Source organism: Pipistrellus kuhlii, unplaced genomic scaffold (genome assembly GCF_014108245.1).
Source record: "Pipistrellus kuhlii isolate mPipKuh1 unplaced genomic scaffold, mPipKuh1.p scaffold_m20_p_43, whole genome shotgun sequence".
In the NCBI taxonomy this organism is placed as follows: domain Eukaryota; kingdom Metazoa; phylum Chordata; class Mammalia; order Chiroptera; family Vespertilionidae; genus Pipistrellus; species Pipistrellus kuhlii.
This window is the reverse complement of record NW_023425544.1, coordinates 3,291,257-3,316,438: the sequence shown is the minus strand read 5'-3', so window position 1 is coordinate 3,316,438 and position 25,182 is coordinate 3,291,257. Positions and strand designations below refer to the sequence as shown.

Below are 25,182 nucleotides of genomic sequence, written 5' to 3'. Positions count from 1 at the left end.
GGGTTAAAACAAATAACAGAAAACCTGAAAACAGCTCCAGGGAGCCGGGTGTGCGATGACTAGAACTTCTGGCAGAGACAGGCTACTCAAAATAACAGTCTTACAAAAGTCATCTGTTTGCCAAAGAAGTGTTCTTCCAAGTTATGGATTCCACCACCTCAATTCCAACAGAATTCTGTCGGATACATGTCTCATGTTTCTGAAAACCCCGGAGTGGAGGGAGGTGAGCAGACAGATGTCCTCCTGGTCAGCGGGTGGGAGTCACATTAAGTGACCAAGAGCTTGGCTCTAATCAGTCTGGCTGGTCCTCTAGGGACCATCCAAGCTCCATGTCCTCCTGGTCAGCCGAGTCACAGAGTCACATTAAGTCTAGAAAAGCCCCAAGAGAGGGCGAGCCAGACCGCTGTCTTTGCCTATTTGCAGTGTGCTGGGGTCCTATGGACAAGAACCAAGAACCAAGAGCCTAATTCCAGGCAGGTGGCTTTTGTGGTCAGGAGGAGGGACTTTCTAGCATGGACAGCTGTCAGCTATGCAGTCCTTGGGAGGCAGCCAGCTTCCCCGGCAGGTAGGAACTGGAGAGTACTTCCATAGACGACTGCAGAGTCCCAGCATTGGGGGTCAGGGAGTAGACAGCCTGGGTGGTCCCTTCTCACTCTTACAAGAGTGAAAGGGTCTTTCCCCTCCATGTTAAGCACTCTGGGAAAGGGGGAACAATTCAGAATGACTTCTCCGATTTGCACATTTTATTTTATTAAATATATTTCTTTATTGATTTCAGAGAGGAAGAGAGAGGGATAGAAACATCAGTGATGAGAATCATTGATTGGCTGTCTCCTGCATGCCACCTACTGGAGATAGAGCCTGCAGCCCAGGCACGCGCCCTGGGTCTGGGACCTCCCAGTCCACATGCTGATGCTCTATCCACTGAGCCAAACCAGCTAGGGCCAATTTGCACATTTTCAAGCACTCACACACATTCACATGGCACCTGAAGGTGGTACAAATTTGCAATCCGTTCAGGGGCTTGGGCCACTCGCGGCCACTAGTGGGGCCCAGTGAGTACGACAGGGACAGATCTTGTGTGGGGACACAAAGAAGAATGTTCAAGGGCTGATCAGAGTGCCAAGACTGAGGCTAAAAGGGATGAAGAAATGTTTTGAGTGCCAGGACCTCACTGTCTTCCCAGCAAAGCTTAGGGTGGGCTTGTCTACATAGCTGGAGGAGACAGCACAACCACCAGCAACACTGAGCTGGCTGCCTCTAAAGGAATGTCGCTCTCCCTAGAGGACCAGCCAGACTGATTAGAGCCAAGCTCCATTAGGGCAGAGGTAGGAGCAAAAGAAGTCCTAGTAAACAAGCCCTTTCGAAGATGAGGGCAGGGACCTAACTGCTGTCTGAGTTGGAGAGGAAAGAGAGGCAGTTCTGGTCCTGCTGTCCAGGCAGGGTACTCAGGGGTGAATGCATTATACCTCTAGCCCAGCTTAGCACAGTAATGACCCAGAGGGCTCCAGGGCACTCCCGTAGGTTGTAATGTCGCACACATTTGCTTCCTTGGAGGTGGCCTCTTTTTGCCACTTGTGTTCTGAGAAAAATGAGCCCTATTTGCTGACAAAAGGTTTGCAAGTTAGTCCTGTTGTGGAAAACATCATGTGAGATGTTTAAGTCATTGAAATGGTCCAGGAAACAGAGAGGAAGCCCAGCAAGCAATAAGGGATTGGTGGTGGTGCTTTAACATTATAAAAGATATCATCAACATCCCCAAAGCCAGTGGGCTGGGACAGTTGTATGTGTTGTAATTGGAAGAAACAAAAATGAAGGCAGACCATGACTTCAGGACAAATGCAGAGCCAGCTACTGCCAAGGGTCTTCGCCAGCAATACATGTGCTACCTGCACATCAGCTCTGACTCAGTGTGTCTGCTTCTGGTGGCTGGACACCAAACCTCCAGACTGGCAAGTCAATGCACTTTCTCCATCATGCCCTTGAGTATGTCAGAGTCCCCAGGCCCCCTCACTGCCAACTTGCCCATAAAGAAGGCCTAGTGAGATGGAAGAGATCTGGGTTTACACCAAGGAGCAAGCTGACTCTAGCAGCATAGAAGCCAGGTTTGATCCCCACCCAATTCCCAGCCAACAGTCCTGCTCAACCCTCTCAGAACACATGCGTTTGCTCATTCATTCAGTTCTTAATGTGTACCTGCTGTGGTGACAGATCCTGTGCTAAGGATAGTCAGGTGAGGGAAACAGTTCAGGAACCCTTTTGTCATGGAACTTACAGGCTAGGAGAAACATCCCATCTAATAAGAGGCTAATATGCAAATGGACCATACGGCAGAACAATCAATTGCTATGACACACATTGACCACCAGGGAACAGATGCTAAACACAGAAGCTGCCCCCTGATGGTCAGTGCATTCCCACCTCCTCAGCAGTGCTAAGGATGTCCAACTGATGGCTTAGGCCCACTCGCCAGAGAGCAGGCCTACACCGGCAGTCAGACAACCCCCGACTGTGAGGGGGTGCAGGCCAGGCTGAGGAACCCCTCCTCTGCCCAAGTGCACGATTTTTGTGCACCGGGACTCGTTAATTGAATAATCTCACCAATCAATAAACAATTACCAATTGAAATAAGTGTTCTGAAGGTCAGGGACCCAGCTCAACAAAAGTCTGTTAAAGGGGGCCTGACCTAGAATAGCTGCTGTGGGTAGGGCACCCTGGCTGAGCTGAGAACTGAAGAGGAGGAGTTACGGGCTGAGAGAGAAGTTGGAGACAGCACATGCAGTTCCAAGCCATCTTGGCAGGAGAACAAGACACATTCACAGGAGCTAAAGGGTACTTGCACAGGCCAGTGGGGAGATGATTCACAGGGATTTGGCCTGGGAAAGCCTGAGGACACACCGGGCCCCTGAAAACCCAGTCTTCGCCACACAAGAGAAAGGCCAGAAACAGACCAGCTTCGTTCTCCTCTTCCCAGCACCGCAGTGGCACAAGAGCAGTTATGAAATCCTAACCTTTCGAAAACGGTGGTTACAGAAACGACCACATTGCGGATGTTTGTTAGTGAAACTCAGAGGCCCAGAGGGGCAAACACAGAGGGAGACCACGGCACATTTGCTCTAGCAGCATTTTTATTTACAAACAGCAATTTCCATGGACTTTATTTATACCATAAAAAAGCCATTTACAAGCAAGAAACAAGAATTCAGAACAAAATTAAGCAGCACTGAAATATTCATATCACAAATCTGAAACAAAGTGAATACAAGAGTAAAATATCATTTGAATAAATAAGTCTTAAATTCATGCTATAAAATAATCCTTAATGGCAAGTTACTTAGTTGATACAGCATCCGCTTAGCTAGCTTCATTTACTTCATGTGGTGATGAAGTGTGGAGTTGTGAGGTTACCAGTTTATATTGCAAGATAATGACACTGTTAAGTCATTCAAATTGCTCAACCATTTATAACGGAAAAAAGTTAGCCCTACTAATAAAAGTGGTGAGAGAGATGGTTTTCACATTAGGAAAATGGTCATTCTCAAAGAAGCTAGGTAAGTGACCTTTACTACAGTCAGGGCAGCAACCAAAGGCTTGGGCAGCAAGGCCAATGGTTGAATTCACAGCATACTTGTCACTGAGGGGCAGCAAAAGGTCATTTACCGAATCTGCTGCAAGGCTCACTCCAGGACTTGGTCAAGAACTACAACAGCCCTGACTGTGCAGACCCAGAGAACACAGGTTCTCTTCCGGGCCAAGAGGTCAAGCACTGGGCAGAAACAGTGGAAACACTCTGGCACTTACTGAGAAAGACGTGCGTGGCGTGTGACAACCATTACAAATCTGGAGCAATGTGAATGACTTCTCTGAACTTTCAGTTCAGTTGCACTGAGTAATATGAAATCTATGATTTGTGAACTAGATAGTTTCATATAAAGAATTTACATAGTTCCCCAATACTTTCATATATAAAATTTAATAAATAACCCTGACCAGTCTAGAAGCACCATTCAAGGGGCGTGTGCCCTTGGAAAATAGTTTAGGTGTTGCATATTTGAGTCCCTTTCAGTGGAGGCTTCACAGGAAACCATTACAGAATTTAACAATAACGAGGAGGACAACAAAATCACAGTAACTAACAGAAAAGGTTGTTAAAATAAAATACACTGATTTCTTTAAAGTAAAGCTCATTCACATAGATGACTTCCCCCCAAGCCCTTGTTTTGTGTTCCTGTAAATTCTTCCTAGAGCTGAGGCTGTAAAAACAAAAGCAAAAAAACAAAACCACAGGCAAAAATATGCAGGCCTACGGCCTGGGCGAAGGGGAAACAAAGACTTGGTTATAACCACTATTGTTAGAAAAGACATCTACTCATGCTCTGGAAGATTAGAAATGATCAATTTAGTTCTACAGTATATTCTGCTTAACAGTGAACCGACAGTATCCTTTCTCTGCTGTTTAAAAACAAACAAACAAACAAAACACACACACACATATATAAAAAAAAAACTAAAAAAAAAAAAAACCTGCCAAGGCAGGGTCAACTGGGAGGTTTTTCCCACTGACCAAAAAATTAACTTGTCTTCATATACTCTATTTACAAATATAATTTCTAAATGTATTTACAGCTTTAGTAGAAATTAGAGGGTAGAGAACTGATGAGAAGGAAAATAACTGTCTAGAACCACAAATAGTACAGTAAAAAAGTCTTTGTTTCACAGTTTGTAATAACAGGTAGGACCCTACAGGAAAGGACGCTGTCACTGTCTTCACATTGCCTGTGTATGGAAAAGGTAGCTCAAGAAGAGACTCAATTATGAACAGACCTAGAGGAACTCAGGATATATTTCACTGTAAAAGATTTCTTCACATATCACTTTTATCTTAATGGATTTCTGCATTGGTTATAAATGAGACATCTAATCTAAAACTGTACAGAAATAGGGACTTTGCTTTCCAAAAGGAGTTACACAGCGTACTTCGTCTGCGGAGACGTGAGGTGAACTTCGGGGAGAGAATGTTTCTGCTCTGTGGTCCCGTTAATCCTCCTGGCACATCCTCGTGTGACAAGGCACAAGTATTGCTGCTGCCCGGTCTGAATGGAGTCATCTTTCCCCCACCACGCACACCGAGAGGCACGCAGTGCGCACGCTCAGTGCTGGCCTCCGCGCTGCCTCCCTCGGAGCCCTGTGGAACCTTACAGTACTGTGTTATGGCTTGAGAATTCTTAACACTGCTAGCAGTGGAAAGGGTAAAGTGTTAGCAACATGAATGGGAGCAAGTGGAACTTGCAGAATGTGGAATTATGATTATTCGAGGGAAACTCAATCAATTTTCTGCCCCTTAACAGTCCCATTACAATGTTTGAACCTGAACTGTACAATCAAAGCAATGTATATTTTTTTGTCAAAGACAATTTTGGATAAGTCACTCTTTGGTAAACTCAAACCAGATAAACAGATTGACAAATACAAAGAACTCCATGTAAATAACATTAAGACGGACACGGTGACAAGAACTAGGACATCGGAGGTGCCTGCCCACGTGTCTTCCCCTCTGCCTTGTCCTGTCTGGTCGATCACAAAACGCTCTGGGGACCTCTCAGGAGGCCCCGAGCCTGAGTGAAAGGAGAAGCCTTCACCGAGCCTCACCTCTCATGTCCTCGATTTGGGAATTTCTTGCCACCAACATAATTTTTTATCACAAAACAATTTTTTTGCATTTCATTCTTAAAAAAAAAAAAAAAATTAAAGCCAAACTGATTCACGTAAGGAAACATAAATCACAAACATTTACCTGAAACCCCAGGACACAGGTAAGTGGGTAAACACTGGGGTCCGGCCTCCCCCTGGGGCTCGCGGCTTTGACGGGGTTGAGCAAGTGCTGCAGGGAGACAGGCCCCTTACTTAGGCAGTTCGACAGGAAAAAGGCAAACGATACCCGATTTAGCAAGCGCTGCTCCCGGAGCAGGACTGAGTGGAACTGTACGTAGTAACACTGATGTGGAGTGCAGCAGCCCCCGTGTGAACAGAGCCTGTGTGCTAAGGAGCTGCCGCTGCACGGCCACCGCCCCTGGGACTGTTGCACACAGGGGCCTGAATGACTCATTTTTTTTCTCAAAATAACCCCCCACAAAACAAAAAAATAACCGCCACCATTCTTGGTATTTTAAGAGTCAAAAAAGCATGGAAAACCAGCAAACATCTATTTTTGTTTGCCTTTAACACTTAGCCTCTGAGGTTGCCTTTCGCTTGTTTTCTCTCGGGTGGTTTGTGCTGTTCTCCTTTGGAGATGCCCTTGTGAGTTTCAGAGCCAAGGTTCTCAGCAGAGAGTGTCGAGTGCTGACCTCCCACTCACAACCAGCAGCACCAACCCACCACCAAACTGTTCACCAAATTACTGCCAGAGGTTACAGTACCAGAGCAATCCTGTAAAGCCTATGGGTGGACAAAATATAGAACTGAAGACAGTTCCTAAAGCACTAATAAAATATTATTCAATAGGACTCAGGTATTTTTTTATACAGTAATGTGTTTGCCAGCACGTTTTTGAGGTCTCTTTTCAAGCTAGAAACTCAAGAGAGGGAAAAAACTGTAATTCACTATTCCCCTTAGATTTCACATTTTTTACAACTATACTGACCTAAAAGATATATAACATAAAGATAGCACCACGTGACCAAAAGAATAAATGGTGACACACACAGATTTGGTGACACACAGAGGATCTCAGAGGGCTTGTTAAGTGTTGGTTTCTTTAAGCAGGAAACACTGAGAGTGGGGGAGCCACGGAGGCTCTCGTTAGCACACACAATACTAAGATAGATATATTGCTTGCAATTCCCATAGAGTATATCTTTACAAAAGTACAAATTCCAAGTTGTGCAGTTTCCCTGGGAACTGCATGTAGAAAAAGTTGCTGTGCACCTGAACTGGCTGTTTGAAAAGAGAAAGGAAAAACAACAACCCTACAACACTGCTTGGAGAATACTGTAGACAGAACTACAAATCCCTTTCCTTCAGTGCGAGGATAACTCACGGTAGAGTGATTCAATTTAGTTACCTAGTGTGTATGTTTCTACAGTACGGAATGAAGGTAGTTTCGGAGGCCAGTAAAAACACTGAAAACCACTGCTCCTTTGGGGTTGGCTAATAAAACACTACATTATGTAAAAAGGGTCAGCACCACAGGTCATCCAGCTTACCCGCTGGACAACTAACAAAAATTCCAAATGGTTTCCAACCAGAGTTGAATAGGTTTTATGGCATTTGGTTTATGTATTTGTTATGAAGCAGAGCTATGAACACTGTGATTTGCTTTGCTTGCTTTTGGACACAATATTTAATGTATATGAAAACCTATTAATATTCTTTTCTAAGGGAAATAAAAGGGCAAAACCCTACATATTAGGTAGGGATGACAGAGTCAAAAGCCCTGTTCACATTGTATTAAATTATATATTCCTCTTACATTCACCTCAACCAGAATAAAACCAAATTTGAGAATGTATATATCCTATATATATAATAATCACTTTATTATATATATATATATAAATTGTCTAACTACTCCGTAAAAGTAATTTTAAATTAGAAAAGGTTACCCATTTATATCGGCTGATGGCATCCTAGTCTCTCTCCATGGAGATGCACTGGTGCCAGTGCATGATGGCCCAGCGAGAGTATGCCTCTTGGCAGAGAATACAGGGTCAACCAATTGGCATAGCTAAGTCACTGGCAGATTTGGGATTAAGAGTTCAGCCAAAGAGGAATACTGTCAGCCTGTGTTTTCCCTGGATATGATGCCCTTCATGCTTTGAGCTCCTGGGGGAAGGGAGGCGGGGGAAGCAGAAACACAATGAAGTGTTCCTTCCAGAACCCTTAGAAAAACTGCCAAGAGACCAAGAGGTTTCCAGATGGCTGGGAAAACTAAAGATTACAACAAAGCAAATCACAACTATGCATGGAATAATGTGCTTTGTTTGGGTGCACTTCTTTACCAACTTAATCAGGAGCATCGGACACCGTGTGAATTTCCATCCGAGAATCTAGGGCCATCTCGGAGGCGGATGGGTCATTTTCTAGTTTCTGGTCCCCGTACACATCTGTTCTCTCAGGGGACTCGATGCGACTCCTGACTTCAGCTACGCCCGGGTGGTTTTTCCGCAGGTGCTGGTTGAGGGTACCTTGGAATGGAAAGCACTTCCCGCAGATCTCACAGCGGAAGGGTTTATCATCAGTGTGGCCCCGGATGTGGTACTCCAGTTGGTCCTTTCGCGTGTACTTCTTCCCGCAGAACTTGCACACAAAGGGGGTGATTCCCATGTGGAGTCGCATATGCCTGTCAAGGCTTCCTTTCTGGTTGAAGGACTTTCCACAGTAAATGCAGATCAGCCGCTCATTGTAGGGGTACCAGTGACCTCTTACACTCCTCTCCCGGGGACTGCTCTCATACCCAGGGTTGTTCATCACAGCTTCGCTGTCTGACCCCTGCACCAAGCCCTGCAGATCACTGTGCAGGTGGACAGACAAAGCCCGCTTCTGGCGGGCACGCCCTCCTCGGAAACAGCTCAGCATGGACCTGGATGGGCTGGAATTACTCAAACTTCCAAAAGCCTCTGATACGCTGGTTGGCTGAGAGGCTGCCTGGGAGAAGGAATATGCGTGTTGGAGCACAGAGCTATAGGAACCCACATTCACTGCCACAACCTGTTCCCCATCCACCATCTCCGTGTGGTAGCCATCGTCTCCCAGAGAGGAGCTGTCGGAACAGCTGGGCCGGTCTGACTTCTCCATCTTCACCTTCACCTCGGCGATCTGGCTCTCCCTCACCAGCAGGTCCCCTTGGTCATGGTCCCCCTCGATCTGGATCTCGTACTCAGAAACGCTCCCGCTGCTCCCTCGGTCTGAGTGCCCTTCCTCCTGCAGGCGGCTGCGCAAAGCTTTGCTGGGTGTCGTCTCCATCCGAAGGTCACTGCTTGTGGTGGGCTGCCGTCCCTGAGAGCAATACGGCGGCGAGATCTCGACTGGGTTGGCAAAGAAGCCGCCGTCTTTAACTCCATTCTGACTCTCGGGAGTCTCTTCAGCACCAACGGTAACGGAGTCAACCTCGCCAACGCTGATCTTTGAATGGATGCTCTCTAGGATCTGCGTGCACTTGTCGATGACACACTGCATCTGGAGAAAGCTAGCTGCCGTCAGAAAACTGACAACATCCTTCAGCTGCAGGGACATTCTTCCAGTGTAACAAAATGAAAGCAACTGTTCAAACACATTGGGGTTTTTAATCACTGATATCGACAAGCCACTCATGGTACTTAGTGCTGAATGGTCCCGGAAATACGGGGAGCTGGCAGCGAGGACTGCTTTGTGGGCTCGGAATGGCTGACCCTGGATGTGGACGATGATGTCGCATAGTTTCCCTTGGAGGCGGAGTTCGTTTAGCTGGCTCAGAACCGTGCTGCTGTACTCGGGCACGTCAAACTGAATAAAACTGCTGCTGTCCATTGCTACTGACATGAAGTGTAATCTGTGGAAAGAGAGAGTTTCATAATTTACCAATGACTCCTCACCAAGTACAAGCAGCAGAAGCACCAACTGGCAAAATAGCACCACCACCACTGTAGATACTGTACCTCCTAGGCTCTGCCTGAGCATTCTTCCTCTTATTTATTTTCAGTCTTTCATGTCTTGGTTAATTCACCTAAGGTCAAATAACCAAATGATTGATTAGCCTAGTATCCTACATGCCAAACTTTCATCTTGATAAAAATTAAAATGTTACACATAGCAGGGCCAATTCAGCTCTGATTGAGCATTTGGTATCATTTTAGGAAAAGTATTTCCCTGTTTCACCTAGTTTTAAAGATTCTGTAAAAATTAAGTCAATTCATCTAAATAATGTTGTATATTTTCACTTGATGTTTTTCAATATAAAGCATATTGGACAGTCTGAATGAAGCTGAACCTGTTTTAGTTTAGCATCTGAGATGCTGTCTTGATGTGCATTTTTCCCCAAGCTCTGCACACCTTTATAACTTTTTGAGCTGGTAACTCATAGAGCAGAGCTCAGTCCCTTTCAGTGACGAGCTTTTAGGATTAGTGGACATTTGATCCTGTCTAACACATCCATGGAGACATTTGGTGCTCACAAACATTTTTGATAGCAACAAAAGGATATTTTTGCATGCACCAATGTCTCCATGGACATTTTGGACAGAAACAAATGTCCACAGGTTTCTTAGACAGTAGTGACAAAAAGAGTGCCAGACCTTACAAATGTATGGGCCTCCACTGGTGCTCACAGCACTGGCACACGAGAATGGGCCTTGTGGACTATTTCCAATTGTAAAAAAGAATTATTTAAATCGATGCTGTTTGAATAATACAAATCTATATATATAAAAGCCTAAGCGACTAGCCAACTGGCCAGTAGCTATGACACACACTGACAACCAGGGGGCAGGTGCTCAACCCAGAAGCAGAAACCACAGGCATGGAAACATGGAACAGACTGATAAATCTCAGAGGGAAGGGGAGAAGGGGGAGGGTGGGAAGAAATTATCCAAAGATCTTATATGCATTCTAGAAGCCTGGTGCATGGATTCGTGCACTGATGGGGTCTCTAGGCCTGGCCTCTGGGGGTCTGGCCGAAACTGGCTCTCCGACATCCCCCAAGGGGTCCTGGATTGCAAGAGGGGGCAGGCCAGGCTGAGGGACCCCACCAGTGCACAAACGCTGGTTATCTAGTAAATAATAATAAACTTAGATCCTTGCTTCATGACATATCCAAAAATAACTTCTACAGAAAGCATTTTAAAGCACACAAAGGCAGATACCAGAAGAAGAGAGATTTAAATAAAAAAGTAAAAATGTATGCCTTGGCCAGTGTGCTTAATGGTTAGAGTACTGGCTGGCTTACTGAAAGGTTGTGGGTTCAATGCCTGGTCAAGGGCACATATGTAGGTTGCAGATCGATCCCCAACCCTGGTCAGGGTACATACACATGCACCCTTCCCCTTTTCTCTTTCTACCTCCCTTCCCTCTCTTCCACGCTTTCTCTAAAAAAATCAATAACAAAAAGATCCTTGGTTGAGGATTAACAAATAAAAAAAGTAAAAACTTATAAAAATACCTTTTATAAAAAAAAAGGACAAATTATTAAAAATGAAAGTATAAAACTCTTACAAACAATAAAAACTAAATATAACAATTAAAAAATAGGCAAAGAATATGAACAGATACTTTAAAAAAAAATAGCTTTTATCACTAGCTGGTTTGGCTCAGTGGAGAATGTCAGCCTGCAAAATGAAGGGTCCCAAGTTCGAGACCACTCAAGGGCACATGCCCAGGTTGTGGGCTCGATCCCCAGTAGGGGGCATGCAGAAGGCAGCTGATCATTGATGTTTCTCTCTCTCTCCCTCTCCCTTCCTCTCTAAAATCAAAAAATATATATTTTTTAAAGAAAGCTTTTAAATATAGAGATGAAATGCTTAACAACTTCATCAATATTCAAAGAAATAAAAATTAACATGGGAGACAATTCTGCTTTCTCAAATTGGCAAGACTTAAACACATGACCCAGTTGGCAGTGTTAGAGAGAGTGTGCTTACTAGTACTTCTGGGAGGTAAGTATAAACAAAAGTCTTAAAACTGGCATTTCATTCTTTTTAAAAAATGTTTTTATTTTTCAATTATAGTTGACATACTGTATTATATTCATTTCAGGTGTACAACGTAGTGAATAGGCATTTATATAAAAATGGGTATTTCTCTTGACTCAGTACTTTGTACCATAAAAAAAAAAAAAGCCATGGATATAGGCACAAGAATTTATCCATAAGTACATTCAATTACAATAGCAAATCAATGGAAACAACCTAAATGTCCAAAAATGGAAAATCATTGAAATATAGTACATCTGTATGCTGAATACTATCATTAAAATTATTTTAAAGAAAATACAACATTAGCTCCATAAAATGTAAGCCTCGGAGGACTGGGGGTTTTATCTGTTTTATTAACTATCTGCCAGATTACTGCCTGGCACATAGTACAGTAAATGTTTGCTGAAAAAGTATTTAATAAAACAGCAAATAATCTGGTAACAGATCAACTGCAACTCAGCATGAGGAGTCTTTATGGGTAATGGAAATGGTTGAAAATCATTATTGATAGTTGTTACATATTATAAATTAAAAATCAATGAATTATTCAAGTAAAATGGGCAAATTTTGATGATCCTTCTTTCCATTTGTAAAACTTTGAGCAAGGCACTTTATAACCCGAGTCTGTCTTATTATCTTTAAAATAGGAATACTAGTCCTTGCCATGGGTTACGAGGAACATATGTAGGAAGTAGGAAGCACTGAGCACAATGGCTGTTGGCACATGGTCCGGTTAGCTATTATAGACTCTTTAGGGAGACAGGATGGTGTAACAAAGAGGACTGCTTTGAAGTGAGACTTGGAGATAAATCCTGGCTCTGCCACTTTCTAATAAAAATAATAACAATGAACATTTAAATCATTTAACAAGTCAATTAACTGACTTCCTTATCTACAAAAGGTCTTGAAAGAACTACTTCCCAACACAACTTCTTAATAATTAAAGGAGGGAAATTAATGCAATAAAAGTGCTTAATAGTTCACATACAATGAGTACTTAACTTGTGCTAAACACCTTCTGTCTTTATTAACTCATTTGGTCCTCCCTGAACTCTGTGAGGAAATACAATTGTTCCTATTTTATGGATGAAGAAACAGGACAGAAGGCCTTTACCCCCCTGCTAATGGAAGAACTTAGTCTGGCTCCAGAGGTCGTGCTCTTATCTACCCCAGACTGCCTTCTAGAAACACAGATACACTGCACCTACCAAGTGTCCAAATGTTACCCATTTGTTACAGTATTTTCATGACACAAGGGTGAGTAAATAGTGACTTTGGGAATTAAAGGTCAAAACGAAGGTGGGTTTAGGCTTTTTAAAGGTACAGAGCCTTGGGGGCGAGGGGAGGACAGCAGAACAAGGAAAAAAAATACAGTATTTCTGTAAGTGTGTAAAACTGAAAATAGTTTTACAATGAGACTTCTTTCTCCTCTGTATGGCTTTTATCTCCTCTGAAGAAAAGCAGAGAACTGCACTTGAAAAAATAAATCACTGAAGAGAAAGACGAAAGACTATGATTAACACCTCAGAGAGGGATTCCACTTCACTGCAACACGAGAAAGGAAGTGCTTCATTCTCAGGTCCTTTACGTTAGCACTTCCTTGGCAGTGACAATGAGATTCAGGCTCCTGCCTGGAGTTGTTAACAAGCAACACTCCTGAGGGAATTTGCAGGTAATTTAAGTCACATTTCCAGGCTAAAGGGAAAAAAAGACAATTAAAAATCACAAGTTCTACACCCAATGACTTGATTTATCTCCAGTGGTCCTAAGGTAAAGGAAGTCATACCCTTTTACAGAGACATCAAATTCAAATATGATCTTCCAGTCCTCTGTATCAGCAATTTCCCAGCACCGATAATACACACACACACACACACACACACACACACACACACACAGGCACACACACGAGCACGCACGCCCAAAGCACAGAAATTCATGCGAGAGTGGGCCTTCCTTCCACCGGCTGCTGGCACCAGCTTCCCTCTGGCACCCAGGACCCAGGCTTCCCTCCTGCGGCTGCCGGCAGGAACCCAGGACCTGGGACCCAGTTGGCTTCCCTCCAGCCCCGGCTTTGTCTGGTCTAATTAGCATATTAACCTTTTATTATATATAGGTGTACTGGTTAATAATGCAGATTTTTTCAATAGATAAGTTACACATGTTGATATATATGCAATTTAATATGTATGCTATTTTTGTATTGACAACAAGCTTCAAAACTTCATATGTCAAATTCGCTGAAAGTGTTAACATCATAGATATTTTTACGCTTAAAAATGTCGAATTTTGTGCCAAAAAAAAAGAGCATTTGCAGGAAGTTTTAATTCATTACTTTATTTTGAAGAAAAGTGTTGCTGAAAGTTATTGTATACTTCAGGAAGCTTATGGTGAACATGCTCCATTTCAAGATACTGTGAACGCTGGTTAAACTCTTTAAAAGTGATGATTTTCATGTGAAAGACAAAGAACGTGCCGGTCAATTTGAACCACACTTTGATGATGAAACAATCAGAATGGGCCAGAAGACACAGCAAAGTAATTTTGCTTCATGATAACACACCATCACACACTTCAAAACCAGTCAAAGACACGTTAAAAGATCTTGCCTGGGAAGTATTAACCTTTAGTTATATGTGCTGCAAGTACGTATTAGAATTGTAATCACTAAATGGTATACTGACTGGGAATTGTTATTTTTCTACATTTATAGGAAATATTCCTTCCATTTCAATCTTCTGCATGCACAAAACCAAAAGAATTCAAAGATGAATGAGTCCCTGGCTTGCAGTTTGATACAAGCTTCATGCAGATGCCTCCCAACTCAGACATTCGGGAATGGAATCACTTTTGATAATACAGAGAAGTGATTTATATTAGTTTTTCATTTAGACTACGTTTGCAGCTGCTTCAGAAAGCATTAATAAACTTGATTATTCCACTCACTAAATACATCAGTAATTTTTAATTCAGTAGATTAATCACTAGTCTTTCTGGCACGTTAAGAAAAAAAATCCTCAAACTAAACATTCATATGGCTGTATTTTATTTTATTTTTTTAAAAAAGCACACATAAGCTATTTTTCTTCAATACCATTAATCCTTATTTTAACAATACTTAGTTTTGTTTGTAAAAACTATACTTTGGATAAGAATGTGAAATACTTTTAAAAAGCATACATGGAGAGGACTGAATTGAAACGGTCAGCTGGGAAGTTCAAAAACTGCCAGCTCCTCCACCTCTTTTGCTCATGTGACCAATGGACATAAGCCTCCCGCTCTTCCAATTTCTTTAATTTGAGATGCTGTCACAACCCTGGAAGCAGCTTTCAACTCGCACACAGCCTGTGCGTGGTCTCTGACTCTGCCACACAGGTCTCAGCAGCGGGGCCTGGGAAGGTCCGCCTCTGCTGAGGGCAGTCTGGAGCTCCGTCCGCTTACCCGCATCCAGCCATCGCCACACTGGCCTCGACAACTGTAAAGGGGATCGATCCCTGCCACCTCCCACCACTCCTTCGCTTTCTCCTCCTATCACCACCACCAATAACCAACATTTACTGAACACTTGGCTTTCTCCAGAAGGCAGGTATTACTGCCCTCTTTAGAGATGAGGAAACAGAGGCTCCAAGAGGCTAACTCGCAGGCCTGTTCCACAGTCTGCCCATCTAGACCCCCTGCGCAGTAAGTCTTGTTTAATTTGCCCAACGGGAATGGGAGGACCAGCGGGAGGAGGCAGGAAGAGCGGAGGAAAAGGCAGGAGGAAAAGAAAGCTTGCTAGGTCACATTCCTGCCCGAGGGTGGAGGCCAGGAAGAGGGGTAGGACAAGTGGCAAAAGTCCTACTGCCACCCAGGGCTCCTACTCCTTCTGTGAATATATTTTTGTAAGATCCATCAAAATTATAATGCACTTCCCCTGTGACCAAGCAACTCCAGCTCTAGAAATTTACTCCCCCCTTTCTAGTAGAGGTAAGGGCTGTGATCAGACAGCTGATGCATATTATATCTTCCATATTCACAGCTTTTATTCCCCTTTCCTCCTCAGAGCCCCTAACTCTGGGTAACTTTACCTGCTTTAAAGAAACAGCTGTTTCTATATGCCAGAGCCTCAACTAATTAGAAACCACTGATCTAGGGCTCAATAACTGGTCGTTTTACTGTTTGAAGGTGAAAGTCATAGACAGCAGATGCTGCCAAGCCACAGGTTCAGCCCAAGTTCAACAGAATTCAAAGCAGCACTGAGACTGGTGTTCAAAGAGCAAGAGCAGACGTGAGGGGCTCTGCAGGGCTGGCCAGGCACCGAGCACAGCAGCAAGGCCAGTGCAGGCCAGGGGCAGACAGAACCACAAGGAATGCAGAGCGAGCTGGTTCGGGGAAGATAATGGACACACATGGGGCAGCAAAAGCAGACTGGGCACCAGAGGAGGGAGGCCATTTACACAGTGGGGACTCCGTACGGCCAAAGCCACGGGAGTGGTACTGTCCTAGAAAGTGCCATGCCAGCCAGCCTGGGTCAGCCCTCCCACACTCCTGAAGTAAAAAGTGAAAAAGAGGGGACCTAGAAATAACCACGCACACAGGCTCTGAAAATAAAACTAGGATCTGCTGCAAGACCATATGACAACAAGGCTTAGTAAAGCAAAGCTACTTGAAATCTTTACAAGATCTCACCCAAAAGCTGCAGAACACAGCACCACACCCGCTAATGCCATTTTATTTTTATGACAGTATCTTAAAAAGACTTGATTATCACCAAAAAATAGCTAAAAGCAAGCATTTTTTTTTTATAATAATGATGTAAAGGCCTTTCCAAACATGGCATAAACCCCCAGAAGCCACAAAGGCAAAGATAAATACATTTGACAACATGGAAGTTGATGACCAAAAAAAATATCCTTAAAGAATAAATGACACAGTGAGGAAAAATACATGCACAGTTGGCAAAGGGCTACTTTGCAAATTCCTTAATTTATATTATAAATCAAACTAATGAGGGTGACACAAAAAATCCTATGGAAGGGGCAAAGGATAACAACAGTTAAAAAAAACACACATATGACCAAAGCACATATGAAAAGATGTTTAGCTTTATTCATAACTAAATGCATGTGAATTACAAAAAGAAAAAATGAGAAGCCATTTGTAATGCATCAGATTTGGGCACATTTAAAAAAAATGTATTTTATTGATTTTTTACAGAGAGGAAGGGAGAGAGCTAGAAATGTCGATGAGAGAGAAACATCGACCAGCTGCCTCTTGCACACCCCCTACCGGGGATGTGCCCGCAACCAATGTACATGCCCTTGACCGGAATCGAACCTGGGACCTTTCAGTCCGCAGACCGACACTCTACCGCTGAGCCAAACCGGTTTCGGCTTGGGCACATTTTTAAAGGGCTGACAAGTGTAATCCTGAGGGATAATCTGGTCAGAGGGATCAAAATGTAAAAGTCATTTGGTTCACAATTAACTGCTGGGAATTGAGCCTGAAATATATAGTACTTACAAAAGTTTGTTAGGATATTGTACTGAGCACTTGTATTTGTTATAATAAATAATAATAACAATAATAATAATGATTATGATAATGATAATAATAGAGGGGATCAACCTCAAGAGACTGATTTAAAAAACCAATCCACAATGACACATCCACAGCCATTCAAAATAATTAGTAGATCTGTGTGCTTTGACAAAAGCTCTAATATTTAGCCAAAACAAGCAAGGTATAGAACAAAATGTATGTGTATATGTGATCCCCTTCATGGACTTTTCTTAAAAGAAAAAATATACATTACTGTAGCCATTCTGGAAGTAAGTGCATGAAACTATTAATGTTGGTGACTTTGGGGGATGAGAATTAAGGACTGGGGAGAGGGAAGGGAACACTTCATTTTATACTTTTCAAAAATCATATAGCTATATTCTTTCTAAGTTTTTTTCTTAAAAAAAAAACACATATATATATTCATGTTATATATACATGTTACCTAAGAAAATATATAATTTTTAAACCAAAGAATCTAGAGAAAGATAGGCTGCAAATTAATAATTACTTTATCAAGCAATTAGAGACAGAAACAAATAACTATGAGGAACAATAATTAACACTGATTATGATCAAAATTTTTTTTAAAAATCAAAATGAACAAATATAAAAGTTAATGGAAGTAATATTTGAACAAGAGTTTGTATTTAAATGGAATCCAAAGAACGTTCCAGACAGAAGAAGTGGCAGGAGCGGAGGACAGCGGAGTGAAAATGTCTAGGTACTGGCCAGGGCTCAGGTATGGGGTGACCCGGCAAAGAGGAGCACCACAGCTGGAATGTGGGGGCCTGGAGTGCTGGGTTCGAAAACTCAAACCAAATCTGGCCGTAGCCGATTTGAACACGGTTTAGAGAAGGACCCAACAAGTTCTGGAGACCGAGGGATGCTATCTGTTCTAGGAGGCAAATTAGGTCAGCCTCAGGCAAGCTGCGTTAGGGTACCCATCGGGCATCTGAGAAGAGCTGACCAATAGGCAGTGGGAAATATGGGGCTGGAACTGCAGAGAAACTAGACCTGGAGATACCAATCCAGGAGTAACCAAAAACTGTGCAAACTGGAGCAAGGACAGGAAAAAGACGGGTGAGAACAGAGAAGCTGTTTGCTCCTATAATAGAAGTATGATAGCATATCTCATGAAGGAGGTAACATTCACAACTAGCCCTCTCCTTGGCACATCTTTCTGCATCACACGTTTTAAGCTGTAATGAAACCAGATAATGAAAACCAAACCAGTGACATCTTCTCACCCTGCTGACCCACTCTGAAGAGAACCTACAAATGAGGAAGGACATGTAACCGTCATCTGGGCAAACACCCACATGGGCCTTGAAATCCCCTCTGCAGCATCCTTGGGTACAGCTCAGTGACTATTTCCCCATAGTGACAACCAGAGCAGAAGTGACAAGCAATTAGCCACGGGCTGATTTTCTGAGCCTCCGGGGCTGCTGAGCTCTTTGAGGGCAGGGACTGTGTGCCCAAAGCCCAGCAGTGTGTCCAGCAGAGCGAGGCTCTCAGCGTATGTCAGGTGATGCGACCTAAACCAAGTTGGTGGCTCAAAATCCACAACCATCACCAGAGCTTCACCCTCAGCTTTCACCTTTCTCTGCTGAAGACCCAAGAGATGCAGGATCGTCTCTGCCAGCGGGCAAAATCTAGCAAAATGGCTCCTTCCCTCTAGACCAGTGGTCGCCACCTGGTGGTCCGCAGAGGTCCAAAAGGTTGGCGGCCACTGCTCTAGCCCATCATCATTCTAACGTGCTCCACTTCATTTAAAAACACCCAGAGATACTTCCAAGGAAGAAAAGCAAGATTGCAAATGTTTAAGGAACCCGGAAGTACCCATAATTCTCAATCAACAGGCTCATGATTCCAAATCCTGCTGCATGCGGATACTAGAGACACAGCTCAAACAAGGCCTTCCCTATCGGGCATTGAAGACCAAAGGTAACTAACTTGCCTTCTCATACAAAAAGTCCTTAACAAGACCACAGAAGGAGGCACTAAGGACGGCAGGCATGAGAGCAACCCTAAAAACTAGATACAAACAATTTTTCTAGGTATTTCTGCCCGAGTCTAGATCAAACCTAAAACTGAGCTGTCATGAACTACAATCTAATCCTTTGGAAAGCAGCAGCCAAATAACAAGAAACATTCTGGTGCTGCTGAAACCCCGGGCAAGGGAAAAAATAAATAAAGCGGCATTCTGCAATGGATATTCATGAAGCACTTGTCCTAATTTAAAAGAAAACAAGTCTAGAGTTCTTACTGCATTAATTCATGTGAGGCTGAAGGAACATTTTTATCCAAACTGTTAGATTTCCCACCAAGGCGTTAACATTCTGCAAGGCTGCTCAGATCCTCTAATTCTGAGAGCGGGTTTAGTTTCACAGTGGGGTTTGTCTTGCAAAACATCAGAAGCTTCTTCTGAGCTTTCCTAGCAGGGCAGGATGGCCCCTTTAACCTTCCTGGCAACGGGGAAAACCACGGTGACTGAGCTCCTACTGTGTGCTGGGTACTAAGGAAGCCCTTCACCTGCTCACTGATCTTCACAACACGTGAGGTAGACATTGCAACTACCCTTATTCTACAGATAAGGAAACAAACTCCGAGAGACTAAGAGCCTCACTAAGGCTGGCTGAGTCAGGATTTGAACCTAGATCTATCAGTCTCAAGAGTCAAGATTCTTAAATCCTGTAAGAGTAAGATTTAAGCCCAGGCACACTGGAGAGATGCAGGGTTTTTATTGGTGTGGGACTCTTACTGACGGACTCTGAGTGGAAAGCATTCTCACTTAAGGATGTACCATTACACGGACACAGTGATAATTAAGGGTTACCATGCGCCGTGCCTTTGAGAAGTTTGTATCCATTTCTCTGCACAATGTCCATTCTTTTTACTTCCGTCTATGAAGTGAGCAAATAGATGTTTCAAATCCCAATCATAAATTAGAAAGACTTGTTTCAGGTAAAAGAATGAATAAACTTTCTTAAGGCAAAGAACTAAAAAATGTCAAGGAGCAGCATCCTATATACCCGCTTACTGCTGGCATTTCAGGGGGCACTGGACCCGGAAAACACATCAAGTCCCGTCTCTTATGACAAAGGATTAGAAAAACTCACCTTGAATTGTTTTCTTCCATGAGGTTTTCCATGCCATCAAAACCAACCAGAAAACAACCATCAGAGGTTAAACTGCATTCAGGTGATGACCTTCACTAAGCTAAACTCAACAGTTCGCCAGCCATAAAACATTAAATGCACACAAGAAGTCTGACAAACACTAAGCAGAATTTAACCAAAAGTAACATAGAAATTCATGGGAATAAGACATAGCGATGGCACTCTAGATTCATGACTGGCGTTTTTAACAAGTGCTTGAGCTAGAAGGTGGAAGCAGAACCCAGGACATTCAGAAACCCACAACCCAGTGCATACACTGAGGTTCGACAGCCTATTATTTCCCACTGTGGTGCATTCACACCTAATTAATATTAATAAGAGTGATTAAAAATGTAATAAGTAGTTAGTAGGTGCCGCAAGTTTTGCCAGCTCTTCGTAAACTTTTCACTTTAAAACTCATGGCAACTCTGTGAAGTGGATTTTCTCCCCGCCCTGCAGGTGAGTAGCGAGGTGCAAGGCATTCTGTAAACTGTCCAGGTCACAGAGCTCTAAGTGGCCTTGCTGGAATGCCAACCCAGGCCTGTCTGATTCCAAAGCTGATTGATGGTCTTTCTTTCCCCACCGCCTCCGAACAAAGAATTACATGATATTTTTTTCTTTTCCCGCAATTAAGAATAAACATTTTAATGTTTCGAAGCTTTGTTTTATGTTACCGGCACCCTAAGAATATGAAAACTGAAAACATCCACCTAGAACGGCAGCAGTAGACATGCAACACATGATAGAAAAAGCTGATAACAGAATGTCCTTTAAAAAATTGTTTATCAACAAAAATCAAGTATTTGGGTGCCTATGATAAAAGTCCAGCTTCAGTATTAGATACAAGGGCTCAGGGAGATAGATGCTGTAGGGCCCAATGCCCCCAAACCTCCTGTCCACTCAGGCCAAGAACAAGGTCACTGAGCAAGATTGCGTTGCACAAAGGCATGGGGGAGGGCCGTGGGGAACCCTCGGAGGAAGTATATCTGCAGCAGGGGCTCGGAGGAAGTGAAATGGAGAATTTACACAGAGGAGCAGAAAGAGGAGGCCAGCGCTTCGGAAGGGGAAACAGCAGGAGCAAAGCCTTCAAGAAGCGATTTTTCAAGCGTTTTCATCTCATGGTTCTCATACACTGATTGCTAAAATTCTGTGGCACGCAAAAATATAAACTTTTCCCCAATCTGACCCCCCAACCCGGAAAAAAAAGGAAATTTTGATTCATTCACTCACACCGGACAGCTATTGTGTTCATGCTTTTTTAAATTGACAACTGAAAGGAAGAGAGGTCAGTGCCCCTGACTAAATAGTCAGATAGGAGATCCTTGGGCACATGGCACCCTGGCTGAAAATCACTGCCCCAGAGACAGTCAGAGACTCGCTCCCAAAGGATAGGCTGGTGGAGAGAGAATCAGGGAATAGTTTCAGGTAGGTGAGGAGAGGCCAACCAAGGAGAGCCCTGAGAAGACAGGGTGGGCAGTGGCTGGACACAATGTGGTGTAAGCGCCATGGCCTGATCACCCGGCCCCTGAGGTCTCTCGTCCTCTCCCACACGCTATTGTATCATGAACCACCCCAGTCTCCTGCCCTCCCCACCGCCTACAGAATAGTTTCAACCCTGGTCTACAGTTCAAGTTCTTGCTCAAACTAGCCCACTCAATCCTTCCTCTTGGTCTCTTCCCACACGAACCCTTCTCTGCCAGGAGGCTGGTCTATTCACTAACTCCGTAAGATCACTAGATCTGATTCCTCTTTTCCTATCTCAATCTCTCCCTTGAACAAACCCCACTACCTCTTTCAAGCCTTCCCTGACCACTTGGCCTCTCATGACTGCCATCTCTCCTTCCTCTGAATTCTACAGCACACAGCCTGTGGAATAAATGACCCCTTTGCAGGTAAAGTCTCAGCACCCGGGGTAAAACCACTCGGGGGCGAGGGGTGTCTCCCACTACACTTTCCCCACCACAGGGAATGGCTTCTTGACATTTAGTAAGCTAGCAAACACTCAACTCTTTTCTTTTTTTTTTTACTTCCTATATTAAGTTTGGCATTAGCATAAAGGAAGGATGGGGGAGGCGGGTACTTCTCAAGTCAGAGACCAGCTAAGAAGCTGTTGCAATAATCCAGATGTGAAGCAAAGAGGGCCTGAACCGGGAACAAAGGGAAAATGGGCAAATATGAACAACAACAAAAATTGTGCATGCAAAAACTCCGAGGGGTGTGACTGACCACTCCTAGGAACAAAAACAAGGGGTGGACAATGAGTAAGGGAAGGTTTAGAAACGCTCCTTGGAATCATGTGAAAGCCTGTCTGAAACCTACTGTATTGAGTGGCCCAGAAAAGTCCCCATTTGAAAAATTCTTCAGTGAAACTGCCTAATATCCTGAATCAGAGAGACAGCCCTTCCGATGTCAGGAGTGCCCAGAATGGCAGAGTTGGAAAGGTCTTCAGAGAGCTCATCTAAAGCCCTCACTGCCCAGAGGGGGAAACTGAGGCCGGGCATGGAAAAGGCTCGCGGAAAGCCTCCTGACTCCCAAACCAGTGGCCCTGAAGCACAGCCGCCGAGCCTGTTGGGACACTGTGTGCAGCCCCAGCCCAGCCCTCGGTCATGGCTGGAGGGCGGAGGGCGAGAGTGGCCGTGGAGACGTCTCGGGCCAAGCACGACGTGCCGCCCGGAGAGAGGCGGAGGCTCGGGGCGAGGGCAGCGCCAACCCCGCGGCCCGGCCGGCCCCCCGGGGCTTTCCCCTGCCCGCCGGCCTCCCCGTACAAAGGGGCAGCGCCCTCGAGGGCCACGGGCCCGGAAGCGGGGGTCCCCGGGCGCCCGGGCGCCGGCTGGAGAGCCCGGGGCAGCTGGCCGCGCGCGACCCCTTACGCCCCTGGGCTCCGGGCGCGCACCGGGGCCCCTCCGGGAGGAAGGGGGAGAGCCTGGCCCAGCAGGTGCCCGGGCCTCCCGACCCCGCCGGCCTCGGCCCCAGCCCCGCCGTCCTCCCGCCCACCCGCCCGGCTGACCAGGCGCCGAGGCTCCCGCCCCGCCGCGCCCACGGGAGCCGGCCGGCGGCCGGGCGCCGTTCCCGGTCCCGCCCGCCCTGACGGGCCTCGCCCGCCGTCCCCGCCGGCGCCTCACCTGCCGCGAGCGCCGCGCTCACATCGCCCGCCGCCCGCGGCGCTCCCTCCGCCGCCGCCGCCGCCGCCGGCGCCAGGCCCGTCCCCGCCGCTCCGGCAGCCGCCCAGCCCGCGCCCCCCGCCCCCGGAAGCGCTTCCCGGGCCCGCCCCCTCGGCGCGGGCGCTTCCGGGCAGGCGCGGGCCGAGCAGGAGGGGCGGCGATGGGGCCCCCTGGCAGGGGCTCCAGGTCCCGGATTGCGCCCCGCGCCCGCCCCGGAGCCTCGCCGCTCCCGGAGGCCTGGAGCGCGGCGGACTCGGGCCCAGCGCCGCGAGGGAGCGGCGGCGCCCCGCGCTCTCCCCTCCGCCCGCCGCTCCTCGGCGCCCCCTGCCGGCGGGAGGCGGGCTCCGCGGCGGAACGCGCTCGGGGCTCCCGGGGGCAGTGGGTGGAGGTCAGGGTCCCCGGCTCAGCCCTTCTCTCCGGAGATCTTGACTTCGCAGCCTTTGGGGCGCCTGCGGGTGACCGGAGCTGCGCCCGGCGGGGCAGCTGAAGGCAGTGGGGTGCAGTGGTTCGCAGCGCGGGGCCTGGGGACCTGCCATATCCGGTTACTTAATGTGGGACCTTGGGCAGATTTCCTCTCTTTCAACATGGAGATAAAAATTACGAAGTTGAGGTTATAAAGCCCCTGTCACAGAGCAGGTCGCAAAAAATGTGCATTGCCAGATTCTTGAAGACACTCCAACCTGGACACTGGAGTGGGCGTGGGAGCCTTGCCCAACGTTGTACTCTCCGCCGCCGGTGACTTAAAGCATCCTTTTAAGGGCCTCTTTGCATTTTGGTAGACTCCTCAGTAGTTGGCAGGGAGCAATTGTCCTTTTTCTGACTTTGTAATAAAAGTTAACTAGGAGCATGAGCAGACTGTTGAACCTCAGAGGGAAGGCAGGAGGGGGGTGGTGGGAAGAGATCAGCCAATGGACTTGTATGCATATATGCATAACCCGTGGACACAGATCCTGGGTGGTGAGGGCTTGGAGGGGCAGGAGGGAAGAGGGCTGGAAGAGGTTTATGGGGGAGGGGGGAAGAAGGACCTATGTAATACGTTCAACAATAAAGATTTTTTTAAAAAAGTAAACTAGGAGTCAAAGACACTAGCTCCTCTTCACGATATAAAGCCGACTTCCTGATGCTACTTCATCCTTTACAAGCAGGAACTCTCTCCAGGATCCATCCAGTAGCCATCTTCTAACACGTTACCCTTTGTCTTTGTTTGTTTGTTTTTTAATATATTTTATTGATTTTTTTACAGAGAGGAAGAAAGAGGGACAGAGAGTTAGAAACATCCATGAAAGAGAATCATCGATCAGCTGCCTCTTGCACACCCCCTACTGGGGATGTGCCCGCAACCAAGGTACATGCCCTTGACCAGAATCGAACCCAGGACCTTTTAGTCCACAGGCCAACACTCTATCCACAGAGCCAAACCGGTTTCGGCACGTTACCTTTGTTAAGCACGGTGCACTTTTATACACAATCCCAGGAGGTAGTCATCCATTATTACCCCCATTTTATCCAAAAGGAAACTGGGGTTCAGAGAAGATAAGGGACATGTCTGAAGTCACACAGCTACATGTCAGACTTCAGATGGGCTCCCTTGTCTGACTCCAGACAGGAACTTCTTGGGCAACAGAAGATTCTGTACACAGAATTTTCAGTAACCAG

The 25,182-nt window shown here is 45.5% G+C and overlaps 2 protein-coding genes across 9 annotated transcripts in view; both read right to left on the bottom strand.

Annotated features, from left to right (window-relative positions):
- Positions 1-23,515, bottom strand: part of RALGPS1 (Ral GEF with PH domain and SH3 binding motif 1) — a 238,220-nt gene extending 214,705 nt beyond the window's left edge. The window contains exon 1 of the mRNA XM_045572036.1: positions 23,488-23,515. The gene's annotated coding sequence lies outside the window, so the exon portion shown is untranslated. The remainder of the gene's footprint in view (positions 1-23,487) is intronic.
- Positions 3,111-23,600, bottom strand: ZBTB34 (zinc finger and BTB domain containing 34). 8 transcript variants are annotated; one of them, XR_004983413.2, is made up of 3 exons: positions 18,338-21,247; positions 7,602-9,526; positions 3,111-3,245 (listed from the first exon to the last, which is right to left on the bottom strand). XR_004983413.2 is itself a non-coding variant. In XM_036412055.2 (3 exons), the coding sequence occupies exon 3, from the start codon at positions 9,514-9,516 to the stop codon at positions 8,002-8,004; it is 1,515 nt and encodes a 504-aa protein (XP_036267948.1). In that variant the 5' UTR covers positions 9,517-9,526; positions 9,633-9,700; positions 23,488-23,532; the 3' UTR covers positions 3,111-8,001. The 8 variants fall into 8 exon arrangements, 7 of the variants coding, with proteins under 7 accessions (XP_036267948.1, XP_036267943.1, XP_036267950.1 ...); XM_036412055.2 differs by lacking the exon at positions 18,338-21,247 and adding exons at positions 9,633-9,700; positions 23,488-23,532 and having other exon boundaries at positions 3,111-9,526; XM_036412050.2 differs by adding an exon at positions 23,488-23,522 and having other exon boundaries at positions 3,111-9,526; positions 18,338-18,479.
- Positions 23,601-25,182: the final 1,582 nt, after the last annotated feature.

Bases quoted from the DNA above. Each gene is read 5' to 3' on its own strand.
- ZBTB34 (XM_036412050.2), bottom strand. From the start codon at position 18,393: ATGCAGAAAGATGTGCCAAGGAGAGGGCTAGTTGTGAATGTTACCTCC. The intron at 9,527-18,337 runs ATATGCTATCAT...CTCTTTCCACAG, and splicing joins AATGTTACCTCCTTCATGAG to ATTACACTTCATGTCAGTAG.